Source organism: Coregonus clupeaformis, chromosome 31 (assembly GCF_020615455.1).
Source record: "Coregonus clupeaformis isolate EN_2021a chromosome 31, ASM2061545v1, whole genome shotgun sequence".
NCBI classification, from domain to species: domain Eukaryota; kingdom Metazoa; phylum Chordata; class Actinopteri; order Salmoniformes; family Salmonidae; genus Coregonus; species Coregonus clupeaformis.
Window position 1 is genome coordinate 43,381,661 of NC_059222.1, and position 13,699 is coordinate 43,395,359.

Genomic DNA, 13,699 nt, shown 5'->3' on the forward strand with positions numbered 1-13,699 from the left:
GTACAGTATTTCTATAGGACTAGGACAATGTTTTCGAAACTGGATCTAATAACAAGCCTAGCATTGATTTGTCCTAATTTGACTGAGTAAAACATTAAGCCTACCTTGAGTATTCAGGTGGGTAAGGCGAAGAGTACCAGGTTTGGATTTCATACTTCCCAAACTCGATGACTGCAGGGTATCGTCCAGAGTCAGTGATGGTCATGGTTCCATTTCTCTAAACATGACAAAACAAAATGGCTCAATGTCGTACCACAAGCATTCAAACAGTCTGACATAGGCAGTATCTTAAACAGCAACTTCAACAATGGGATGTGGACCCTTCCCTTCTTGACACTAAACTACTTTTCAGGTCTGAAAACATCTGACAAACTTTCATTTAGGGCTTGTAATGTTAAGTTACAGGCTAAATCTAACTTGTATTGATTAGATTATAGGTGTGAGAAGTGTGATTGAGAGAGGTTCTTTTGGACAGTTCCCTCACCTGCGACGAGAGCTCTTGGACCTGTGAGAATATCTCCACGTCTTCCTCTGTGACGTGTTCCCTGGAGACCGCTACAAAGCCGGGTTCCTGCTTCACCCTCAGCCCCCCTTCACTGCCTGTTACAGAAACCAAACATTACAATCTGTTAGTCACAGTAACCAACCACCATGTTAAAGTCACAGTAACCAAACAGCCTGTTACGGTCACAGTAACCCAGGGATGGGCATCTGGCCCGCGCCCCGCTTTTGTAGGTCCGTGGATCTATTTCCAAAAATAGGGCCACTGAACAAAGACATCAAAAACACACACACACACATTTATACACATATACACACACACACACACACACACACACACACACTTATATATATATAAACTCAGCAAAATAAGAAACTTCCCTTTTTCAGGACCCTGTCTTTCAAAGATAAAAATCTAAATAACTTCACAGATCTTCATTGTAAAGGGTTTAAACACTTTTTCCCATGCTTGTTCAATGAACCATAAACAATTAATGAACATGCACCTGTGGAACGGTCGTTAAGACACTAACAGCTTACAGACGGTAGGCAATTAAGGTCACAGTTATGAAAACTTAGGACACTAAAGAGGCCTTTCTACTGACTCTGAAAAACACCAAAAGAAAGATGCCCAGGGTCCCTGCTCATCTGCGTGAACGTGCCTTAGGCATGCTGCAAGGAGGCATGAGGACTGCAGATGTGGCCAGGGCAATAAATTGCAATGTCCGTACTGTGAGACGCCTAAGACAGTGCTACAGGGAGACAGGACGGACAGCTGATCGTCCTCGCAGTGGCAGACCACGTATAACAACACCTGCACAGGATCGGTACATCCGAACATCACACCTGCAGGACAGGTACAGGATGGCAACAACAACTGCCCGAGTTACAACAGGAACGCACAATCCCTCCATCAGTGCTCAGACTGTCCGCAATAGGCTGAGAGAGGCTGGACTGAGGGCTTGTAGGCCTGTTAGACAGGTCCTCACCAGACATCACCGGCAACAACGTCGCCTATGGGCACAAACCCACCGTCGCTGGACCAGACAGGACTGGCAAAGAGTGCTCTTCACTGACGAGTCGCGGTTTTGTCTCACCAGGGGTGATGGTCGGATTCGCGTTTATTGTCGAAGGAATGAGCGTTACACCGAGGCCTGTACTCTGGAGCGTGATCGATTTGGAGGTGGAGGGTCCGTCATGGTCTGGGGCGGTGTGTCACAGCATCATCGGACTGAGCTTGATGTCATTGCAGGCAATCTCAACGCTGTGCGTTACAGGGAAGACATCCTCCTCCCTCATGTGGTACCCTTCCTGCAGGCTCATCCTGACATGACCCTCCAGCATGACAATGCCACCAGCCATACTGCTCGTTCTGTGCGTGATTTCAGTGTTCTGCCATTGCCAGCGAAGAGCCCGGATCTCAATCCCATTGCGCACGTCTGGGACCTGTTGGATCGGAGGGTGAGGGCTAGGGCCATTCCCCCCAGAAATGTCTGGGAACTTGCAGGTGCCTTGGTTGAAGAGTGGGGTAACATCTCACAGCAAGAACTGGCAAATCTGGTGCAGTCCATGAGGAGGAGATGAAGTGCAGTACTTAATGCAGCTGGTGGCCACACCAGATACTGACTGTTACTTTTTATTTTGACCCCCCCTTTGTTCAGGGACACATTATTCAATTTCTGTTAGTCACATGTCTGTGGAACTTGTTCAGTTTATGTCTCAGTTGTTGAATCTTGTTATGGTCATACAAATATTTACACATGTTAAGTTTGCTGAAAATAAACGCAGTTGATAGTGAGAACAATTCTTTTTTTGCTGAGTATATATATATATATATATATATATATATATATATATATATATATATATATATATATATATATATACTTTTATATACACACACACATACATATATATACACACACACACATACATACATACTCAAACAGGGGTCTCAACTTACTGTTGAGAGTTAGAGTAGCAGAATACACAAGATGCAATTTAGAAATGTGGTTGTGCATCAGTAGTTTCTCTCTTGTTATGTCAGTCTCTGACAGTCACTCAATTAGCCCATGTCAGCTAACAATTGTTTTGATTGGTAAGTTAGTCTTGCCAGCTATCTAAACTTGTAGTAATCATGGCCGAATACCGACCGGGCACACAGGGCCCAAGTGATGTTGTTAGTCACTCGCACTCAGATTTCATATTAACATGGCATAAATCATGACGAAATGTGTAAAATCACAGAAAATTAGCTTTAAAACTGCAAAGAAATTATCTCCGGCAAATTATCCCATGGCAAAATGGGTAGAATTGCAGAAACAGTTTATCCTGTTACAGTCACAGTAACTAAACAGCATGTTACATTCTGTTATAGTCACAGTAACCAAACAGCCTGCTACAGTCACAGTAACCAAACAGCATGTTACATTCTGTTACAATCACAGTAACCAAACAGCCTGTTAGTCACAGTAACCAAACAGCATGTTACATTCTGTTATAATCACAGTAACCAAACAGCCTGTTACAGCCTGTTCCAGTCACAGTAACCAAACAACCTGTTACAGCCTGTTCCAGTCACAGTAACCAAACAGCATGTTACAGCCTGTTCCAGTCACAGTAACCAAACAGCATGTTACAGCCAGTCACAGTCACAGTAACCAAACAGTCTGTTCCAGTCACAGTAACCAAACAGCATGTTACAGCCTGTTCCAGTCACAGTAACCAAACAGCCTATTACATTCTGTTACAATCACAGTAACCAAACAGCCTGTTAGTCACAGTAACCAAACAGCATGTTACATTCTGTTATAATCACAGTAACCAAACAGCCTGTTACAGCCTGTTCCAGTCACAGTAACCAAACAACCTGTTACAGCCTGTTCCAGTCACAGTAACCAAACAGCATGTTACAGCCTGTTATAATCACAGTAACCAAACAGCCTGTTACAGCCAGTCACAGTAACCAAACAGCCTGTTACATTCTGTTACAATCACAGTAACCAAACAGCCTGTTAGTCACAGTAACCAAACAGCATGTTACATTCTGTTATAATCACAGTAACCAAACAGCATGTTACAGCCAGTCACAGTCACAGTAACCAAACAGTCTGTTCCAGTCACAGTAACCAAACAGCATGTTACAGCCTGTTCCAGTCACAGTAACCAAACAGCCTATTACATTCTGTTACAATCACAGTAACCAAACAGCCTGTTAGTCACAGTAACCAAACAGCATGTTACATTCTGTTATAATCACAGTAACCAAACAGCCTGTTACAGCCTGTTCCAGTCACAGTAACCAAACAACCTGTTACAGCCTGTTCCAGTCACAGTAACCAAACAGCATGTTACAGCCTGTTATAATCACAGTAACCAAACAGCCTGTTACAGCCAGTCACAGTAACCAAACAGCCTGTTACATTCTGTTACAATCACAGTAACCAAACAGCCTGTTAGTCACAGTAACCAAACAGCATGTTACATTCTGTTATAATCACAGTAACCAAACAGCCTGTTACAGCCTGTTCCAGTCAGAGTAACCAAACAGCCTGTTACAGCCTGTTCCAGTCACAGTAACCAAACAGCCTGTTACAGCCTGTTACAGTCACAGTAACCAAACATCCTGTTACAGCCTGTTCCAGTCACAGTAACCAAACAGCATGTTACAGCCTGTTATAATCACAGTAACCAAACAGCCTGTTACAGCCAGTCACAGTAACCAAACAGCCTGTTACAGCCAGTCACAGTCACAGTAACCAAACAGCCTGTTCCAGTCACAGTAACCAAACAGCATGTTACAGCATGTTACAGCCTGTTCCAGTCACAGTAACCAAACAGCCTGTTACAAACATTCACATCAAAGGTGCATAATCAAACATGGTGGATTGTCACTTATATATATGCCATTTAGCAGACGCTTTTATCCAAAGCGACTTACAGTCATGCGTGCATACATATTATTATATATATTTTTTTGTGTATAGGTGGTCCCGGGGATCGAACCCACTACCTTGGCGTTACAAGCGCCGTGCTCTACCAGCTGAGCTACAGAGGACCACATATTAATGCATATGTGGTAAATCTATACTCCATCTAACACTACAATAACTGCTAGATGGGGAGCAGTGTTCTGTAGCGCGTGTCAATTCTGTTTTAATGTGCTTGTAATGCATGTTTTGTAATGTATGTATCAATGTATGCATCATAATGTATGAATCATCTCTGGATGTGTGTATGAAAATCCCTAATGTGATGATGTTAAACTTAAAAATCACTAATTACGTAACCGCTTTCATGTGCTTAGTTATCCCACCAAGTCTGTGTCCCAAATGGTACCCTATTCCCGGCCCATAGGGCTCTGGTCATTTAGGACAAAAAAGACCAACAGTTTTCTATGAATTAAAAAGCCAATGCACTGACAGCTGCAGAGTGTGGAGACTACGATGAAACAGCCATTTTGTTGAAAAGCTAAGCAAGCAGCTTTAGCATAAATAAAATAAAATAAACACTTGAAATGATGTATTATACACCAACAAAACAGAATACGTTACAAGAAGTGGAAATGATACATAAAAAAAAGGTTACAGAGATTAGTTTGAGACTGGAGTTTGAGTTTTAAATGATGTACAGTGGGGAAAAAAAGTATTTAGTCAGCCACCAATTGTGCAAGTTCTCCCACTTAAAAAGATGAGAGAGGCCTGTAATTTTCATCATAGGTACACGTCAACTATGACAGACAAAATGAGAAGAAAAAAAAAAATCGGTGTTCTTGGCCATAGTGGAGTTTGGAGTGTGACTGTTTGAGGTTGTGGACAGGTGTCTTTTATACTGATAACAAGTTCAAACAGGTGCCATTAATACAGGTAACGAGTGGAGGACAGAGGAGCCTCTTAAAGAAGAAGTTACAGGTCTGTGAGAGCCAGAAATTTTGCTTGTTTGTAGGTGACCAAATCCTTATTTTCCACCATAATTTGCTAATAAATTCATTAAAAATCCTACAATGTGATTTTCTGGATTTTCTTTCCTCATTTTGTCTGTCATAGTTGACGTGTACCTATGATGAAAATTACAGGCCTCTCTCATCTTTTTAAGTGGGAGAACTTGCACAATTGGTGGCTGACTAAATACTTTTTTCCCCCCACTGTACTTCAAATTGATCATTTACATATGAAGCTTGCATCTGGAATTTGTTGTTAAAATTAATTATTACTGTGGCGAAGAGGCACCAAAGGCGCGTCTCTCCAAACTCCCACCAGTGGAGCGCGCTTTGTTCTCTGGTTGAAATGTTTGCTGGTGCTTTTACACATATTAATGCATATGTGGTAAATCTATCCTCCATCTAACACTACAATAACTGCTAGCATTTCATCATCCCATCCCAATACCGGTTATTGCAACACTTACGACATTCCCGTTTCATGTTTGGTACGATACATTTCAATTGACCATTTCGTACCCTCTGAGTGGGTGCGATTGTTCATTGTGCACATGAACGTTCATGGAGGTAGAAGTTCTGTTTATTTAATTCAAATGGTTTCCCTTGTTCATATTTCCCGGGTTACGTCGGAGCTCCGTGTGTCTGTGTCCTATGCGTTCGTCAATCTGGTTGTGTTTAATAGGAGCAGAATAGGCCTGCATGTAACGCTTTGGAGTCAATACGTTTAATAAAGATAAAATGGTTGTTCCACGTATGAATGGTGATGAAATATCATTAATAATCATTAAGTCTGATTAAGAAGAATGCACCAATGTAACAATGGATGTGGAAATTGCCTTTTCCATTGTAGAATACGTTTATTGGTTGTGTAATTGCTACCCTGTAGCTCAGTTGGTAGAGCATGGCGCTTGCAACGCCAGGGTTGTGGGTTCGTTTCCCACGGGGGTGGGGCCAGTATGAAAAATGTATGCACTCACTAACTGTAAGTCGCTCTGGATAAGAGCGTCTGCTAAATGACTAAAATGTAAATGTAATTGCCAATTGGGTAATTGTTTGGTCCTGGGAGGGGCCAAGTGCTGATATGCATCTGTTGAGCTCCTGTTAGACAGATTCCATTTGGTTTCTCAAAGGGGAACCAGGCTGTACAGCTTGGCCCTCTACCTGTGTCCGTTCAGATGGGACAGGTTAAACCTGACACAGAGGCTATTTCTTTTGGGCTGTTGCCAGTATATATATATATATATATATATATATATATTTGGTAAATCTACTTGTATATTTAGTACGATATTGCGCTTTCACAATTGGATCAACAAGATCTGTAAATAAATCTACATTGAGAACATCAATCTGCCTTGCCTTCTGCTGATTTCAAGCCCTTAATTAAAGGGATACTTTGGGATTTTTCGCAATGAGCATGCTAGTAGATACCCATAGACTTCCAGTCATTGTGCTAACGCTAGTTAGCATTGGCTCGCGAAACTACCACTAACTTCCTTCATACTGGACAGAGACAAAAATGGTATCCATGAGTTCATCTGCCTCTGGGGAAATAGATAAAGGGCCTCATTGCCAAAATCCCGAAGTATCCCTTTAAGACCGTTACAAGGTCCCTATTTTAAAATTACATAATCAAAATGTGTTGTAGACTAAATAATGAAAAGGGCTGTCTATAGTCTCAATAAATAGACAAAGATTTGTAGCTGAACCAGTCATTGCATGTATAGCTTTTTTAAAACTCGACTTGGACTTGACTCGATCGGTTCTACTTTGGACTAGACTTGAGACTCGGACCTCGTGACTTGCATGTGACTTGAATAACAGTGACTTGGTCCCACTGTTTACAAACCTTTCAAATCAAATCCATAGCCCTTTAGGTCCGGTTTCCCCAGACACAGATTAAGCCAAATCCTGAACTAAAAAGCTCAATGGAGAATCTAAATTGGACATGCTTCTTAGTCTAGGACTAGGCTAAATCTGTATCCGGGAAACCATCCCTATGGCACCATATGATGGGGAGGGGGTAGATCAATAGTCGTAATCATCATGTCAAGTGTGAATCATCAATGGTAGGTGAATGTCAATCACTAGGTTGTATGTCAGTCTAATGACTGTTGGAGGTGAAGGTGAACGGTGACAGCGCCACTGGTGTTGTTGTTGTTGTTGTGGTGGTGGTGCAGTGGCGGAGGAACGGGAGGAAGAAGAGTGCTAATAATACTACGGTCACTACGGCGACGGTCACTATGGGCGAAGGCGGTGCACTACTGCAGAGGACAGAGGAGGGAGGGAGCAGTGGTTGGGCCAGGTTGGATGTCCCATGCACTACTGCAGAGGACAGAGGAGGGAGGGAGCAGTGGTTGGGCCAGGTTGGATGTCCCATGCACTACTGTGACAAAGAAGCTGCATTGCTAGACTAATAACGCAGCCATTCAAGTCAAAATGCAATAATGAAATTAAAACGTGTTAGAAAAACAGAAATTAATCAATTAAAAGTAGGTGGTACAATAAAAGATTAGTAGTAGAAACTTGTTAAAATGTTATTTAAGAAAAGTGAGGATGGGGAATGTTCACTCTTTTAAAAAAAACATTAGCTATCTCATACAGTAGTATAATTTTTTTTTAGAAATTGCCAGGCAATTTGTGACAAGCCTTGGGTTTAAAATAATATTAAAAATAGCGGTAGACGCAGGTAGTGTCGGTTGGAGCGTTCAAGCCTTTTCTTACCATGGTCGTGCTCTGCCTTAACTCTTCCTTCGTCTGTCATGTCTCCCTTTCCTGGTGTTTCCTGGGTTCCCTTCTGAGGGGTCATCCTACATCTTAGCCTGCCTAGCGTCCTGTGCTTTTTTAAAAAGGGGTTACGTCTGAAATGACTGACCACCTTGAACGGGCGCCCCGTGGGCCGGCCGGGCCCAGGATGGGAAGAGGAGGCAGGGGAGGAATGGGACAACAACATCAACCGATTCCGTATCATCTCTTTCTTTCCAAGGTGCTGCTGGGAAGGATGGGGAATGAGAGGACACGTTTTGGATGCCTTATGGTGCCTGCGCTTAGGCGGCGCATAGCTAGGCAGTCCCTTTTTCCGAGACTGTCCCTGAGTGGCATATATATGGGAGAGTCCGTCAAAGAGTCCCTTAAGTTGGTTGTGATCAGAGAGAATAGAGAGGGACGGGACGCTGGACTGGCTGGAAGAGCTCTGGGGGGAGTTAGCGGAGGTGGAGCTGGAGAAGACCTGGGAGGTGGTGGGGCCCTGTCCAGGCAACGTGGGTGGGGGAGAGATGGGGAGTGTACAGGGAGATAGGGTGGTGGTGGTTAGCTTTGCCGCCAAGCCAACAACAGACTGAGATTGACTGAGTTTCGATAATTTTGGCAGAGGGACAGGCTTTTTCCTAGCAGGACAACGAGACTGTGACACTTTCGAGGTTGAGGAGTCTAAGATCTCGCCGGCTCGCGACAACCTGCGGCCGACAGGTGAGGGGGTAAAGAATTTGGAAAGCCCATCGATAAGCCCTTTGGTTTTCTTGTTAACAGTGAGTATAGCTGCTGGGGTGGAGGAGGAGGACGAGGTGGGCGTGAGGGGGGGAGTGGTGGAGAGGGTGGAGGAGGTGGTGGTGAATTGGGTGGTGGGGGTGACAGCGTCACCTGCCCAACAGGGGTCTGCTGTAGCAACAGCCAATCTGTCTGTGGCGTCCTTCACAGATGCTGCATGACCAGATGAAGATGTGGAATAGACGGTAAGCTTTTGACCCCTACCAGGTGACCCCCTTCCTCCCCGGGCTAGCATGGAGCCATCACCACTGCTTACAGACCTAGAACACAAAACAACATAGGGTTAAGGAAACAAAATCATTTTTTAAGAGTCATTAAATCAAAAGCTATACGGAGAAACAAAGCTAAACTTTATGAGAATATAAGTACTAACAACTTAGTCATAACTCAATAAAAACAAAATATTGCGATAAAAAGCTGGTGGATTTCCTTGAGGCAATAAGGTGGTTTACAATATTTACTCTAACAGATCATTACATTTGACATTTTAGTCATTTAGCAGATGCTCTTATCCAGAGCGACTTACAGGAGCAATTAGGGTTAAGTGCCTTGCTCAAGGGCACAGACAGATTTTTCACCTAGTCAGCTCAGGGATTAGAACCAGCGACCTTTCGGTTACTGGCACAACGCTCTTAACCACTAAGCTACCTGCCGCACCAGATCATGATGATAAACTTACATTCTTTGTTTGAGCTTATTTCTGGGCCTCCCGATTGGCTTTGCATATCGACGTTTGATCTGATCGGCTTTCTTATGCAGAAATGTCTTTCCATTTTCCTTGAGCCTGCAGACCTGACAGACCCAGGTACCTGGACACAGAGCGAGACAGAGACACAGCGAGACAGAGAGAGACAGAGAGAGAGAGAGAGAAACAGAGACAGAGAGAGATACGTTTTAATTGACACATTGGAAAGAATTTACTAAAAAACTGAGCAAACTAGAATGCTATTTGGCCCTACAAACAGAGAGTACACAGTGGCACTGTGACTGACCCAAACTTAAGGAAAGCGTTGACTATGTACAGACTCAGTGAGTATAGCCTTGCTATTGAGAAAGGCCGCCGAAGGCAGACCTGGCTCTCAAGAGAAGACAGGCTATGTGCACACTGCCCACACAATGAGGTGGAAACTGAGCTGCACTTCCTAACCTCCTGCCAAATGCACAGTGGCTTGCGAAAGTATTCACCCCCCTTGGCATTTTTCCTATTTTGTTGCCTTACAATCTGGAATTAAAATGGATTTTTTGGGGGTTTGTATCATTTGACTTACACAACATGCCTACCACTTTGAAGATTCAAAATATTTTTATAGCGAAACAAACAAGAAAAAAAAAAAAAAACTTGAGCGTGCATAACTATTCACCCCCCAAAAGTCAATACTTTGTAGAGCCAACTTTTGCAGCAATTACAGATGCAAGTCTCTTGGGGGTATGTCTCTATAAGCTTGGCACATCTTGCCACTGGGATTTTTGCACATTCTTCAAAACTGCTCCAGCTCCTTCAAGTTGGATGGGTTCCGCTGGTGTACAGCAATCTTTCAGTCATACCACAGATTCCCAATTGGGAATACTTATTTTCCACCATAATTTGCAAATAAATTCATTAAAAATCCTACAATGTGATTTTCTGGATTTTTTTCTCTCAATGTCTGTCATAGTTGACGTGTACCTATGATGAAAATTACAGGCCTCTCTCATCTTTTTAAGTGGGAAAACTTGCACAATTGGTGGCTGACTAAATACTTTTTTCCCCACTGTATGCACGCACCACTTTTCCGTTATTTATCTTTTTCTCATTTCACTTCACCAATTTTGACTATTTTGTGTATGTCCATTACATGAAATCAAAATCCATTTAAATTACAGGTTGTAATGCAACAAAATTGAAAAAAACGCCAAGGGGGATGAATACTTTTGCATGGCACTGTATGACCATATTAGAGACACATATTTCCCTCAGATTACACAGACCCACGAAGAATTTGAAAACAAATCTACATTTTGATAAACTCTCATATCTACTGGGTGAAATACCACAGTGTGCCATCACAGCAGCAAGATTTGTGACCTGTTGCCACAAGAAAAGGGCAACCAGTGAAGAACAAACACCATTGTAAATAAAACACATATTTATGCTTATTTATTTTCGCTTTTGTACTTTAACTATTTTAACATTGTTACAACACTGTGTATAGACCTAATTACAGTGGGGAAAAAAAGTATTTAGTCAGCCACCAATTGTGCAAGTTCTCCCACTTAAAAAGATGAGAGAGGCCTGTAATTTTCATCATAGGTACACTTCAACTATGACAGACAAATTGAGGAAAAAAAATCCAGAAAATCACATTGTAGGATTTTTTATGAATTTATTTGCAAATTATGGTGGAAAATAAGTATTTGGTCACCTACAAACAAGCAAGATTTCTGGCTCTCACAGACCTGTAACTTCTTCTTTAAGAGGCTCCTCTGTCCTCCACTCGTTACCTGTATTAATGGCACCTGTTTGAACTTGTTATCAGTATAAAAGACACCTGTCCACAACCTCAAACAGTCACACTCCAAACTCCACTATGGCCAAGACCAAAGAGCTGTCAAAGGACACCAGAAACAAAATTGTAGACCTGCACCAGGCTGGGAAGACTGAATCTGCAATAGGTAAGCAGCTTGGTTTGAAGAAATCAACTGTGGGAGCAATTATTAGGAAATGGAAGACATACAAGACCACTGATAATCTCCCTCGATCTGGGGCTCCACGCAAGATCTCACCCCCGTGGGGTCAAAATGATCACAAGAACGGTGAGCAAAATTCCCAGAACCACACGGGGGGACCTAGTGAATGACCTGCAGAGAGCTGGGACCAAAGTAACAAAGCCTACCATCAGTAACACACTACGCGCCAGGGACTCAAATCCTGCAGTGCCAGACGTGTCCCCTGCTTAAGCCAGTACATGTCCAGGCCCGTCTGAAGTTTGCTAGAGCGCATTTGGATGATCCAGAAGAGGATTGGGAGAATGTCATATGGTCAGATGAAACCAAAATATAACTTTTTGGTAAAAACTCAACTCGTCGTGTTTGGAGGACAAAAAATGCTGAGTTGCATCCAAAGAACACCATACCTACTGTGAAGCATGGGGGTGGAAACATCATGCTTTGGGGCTGTTTTTCTGCAAAGGGACCAGGACGACTGATCCGTGTAAAGGAAAGAATGAATGGGGCCATGTATCATGAGATTTTGAGTGAAAACCGCCTTCCATCAGCAAGGGCATTGAAGATGAAACGTGGCTGGGTCTTTCATCATGACAATGATCCCAAACACACCGCCCGGGCAACGAAGGAGTGGCTTCGTAAGAAGCATTTCAAGGTCCTGGAGTGGCCTAGCCAGTCTCCAGATCTCAACCCCATAGAAAATCTTTGGAGGGAGTTGAAAGTCTGTGTTGCCCAGCGACAGCCCCAAAACATCACTGCTCTAGAGGAGATCTGCATGGAGGAATGGGCCAAAATACCAGCAACAGTGTGTGAAAACCTTGTGAAGACTTACAGAAAACATTTGACCTGTGTCATTGCCAACAAAGGGTATATTGACTACTGCAATGCTCTATTTTCCGGCTACCCGGATAAAGCACTAAATAAACTTCAGTTAGTGCTAAATACGGCTGCTAGAATCCTGACTAGAACCAAGAAATTTGATCATATTACTCCAGTGCTAGCTTCCCTACACTGGCTTCCTGTTAATGGCAAGGGCTGATTTCAAGGTTTTACTGTTAACCTATAAAGCGTTACATGGGCTTGCTCCTACCTATCTTTCCGAGTTGGTCCTGCCGTACACTACCAATACCGACGCTACGGTCACAAGACGCAGGCCTCCTAATTGTCCCTAGAATTTCTAAGCAAACAGCGGGAGGCAGGGGCTTTCTCCTATAGATCTCCATTTTTATGGAACAGTCTGCCCTACCCATGTGAGAGCGCAGACTCGGTCTCAACCTTTAAGTCTTTACTGAAGACTTATCTCTTCAGTAGGTCATATGATTGAGTGTAGTCGGCCCAGGAGTGTGAAGGTGAACGGAAAGGCTGGAGCAACGAACAGCCCTTGCTGTCTCTGCCGGGCCGGTTCCCCCTCCACTGGGGTTCTCTGCCTCTAACCCTGTTGCAGGGCTGAGTCACTGGCTTGCTGGTGCTCTTTCATGCCGTCCCTGGGAGGGGTGCGTCACTTGAGTGGGTTGAGTTACTGACGTGATCTTCCTGTCTGGGTTGGCGCCCCCTTGGTTTGTGCTGTGGTGAGACCTCTGTGGGCTACTGGCCTTGTCTCAGGATTGTAAGTTGGTGGTTGGGGATATCCCTCTAGTGGTGCGGGGCTGTGCTTTGGCGGAGTGGGTGGGGTTATATCCTTTCCTGTTTGGCCCTGTCCGGGGTTTCTTCGGATGGGGCCACAGTGTTCCGGACCGCTCCTGTCTCAGCCTCCAGTATTTATGCTGCAGTAGTTTATGTGTCGGGGGCTGGGGGTTAGTTGGTTATACCTGGAGTACTTCTCCTGTCTTATCCAGTGTCCTGTGTGAATTTAAAGTATGCTCTCTCTAATTCTCTCGTTTCTCTCTTTCTCTCTGAGAACCTGAGCCCTAGGACCATACGTCAGACTACCGGGCATGATGACACCTTGCTGTCCCCAGTCCGCTTGGCCTTGCTGCTATTCCAGTTTAAACTGTTCTGCCTGCGGTTATG

General features: G+C 43.7%; 1 protein-coding gene across 1 annotated transcript in view; it reads right to left on the reverse strand.

The window, feature by feature from the left end:
* The window catches only part of LOC121547878 (histone acetyltransferase KAT6B-like), a 95,882-nt gene that overhangs the window by 33,082 nt on the left and 49,101 nt on the right, over positions 1-13,699 (reverse strand). The window contains exons 6-9 of the mRNA XM_045209902.1: positions 9,666-9,795; positions 8,165-9,246; positions 485-600; positions 105-217 (exon numbers count right to left, since the gene is read on the reverse strand). Coding sequence (XP_045065837.1) covers positions 105-217; positions 485-600; positions 8,165-9,246; positions 9,666-9,795 — 1,441 coding nt within the window. The remainder of the gene's footprint in view (positions 1-104; positions 218-484; positions 601-8,164; positions 9,247-9,665; positions 9,796-13,699) is intronic.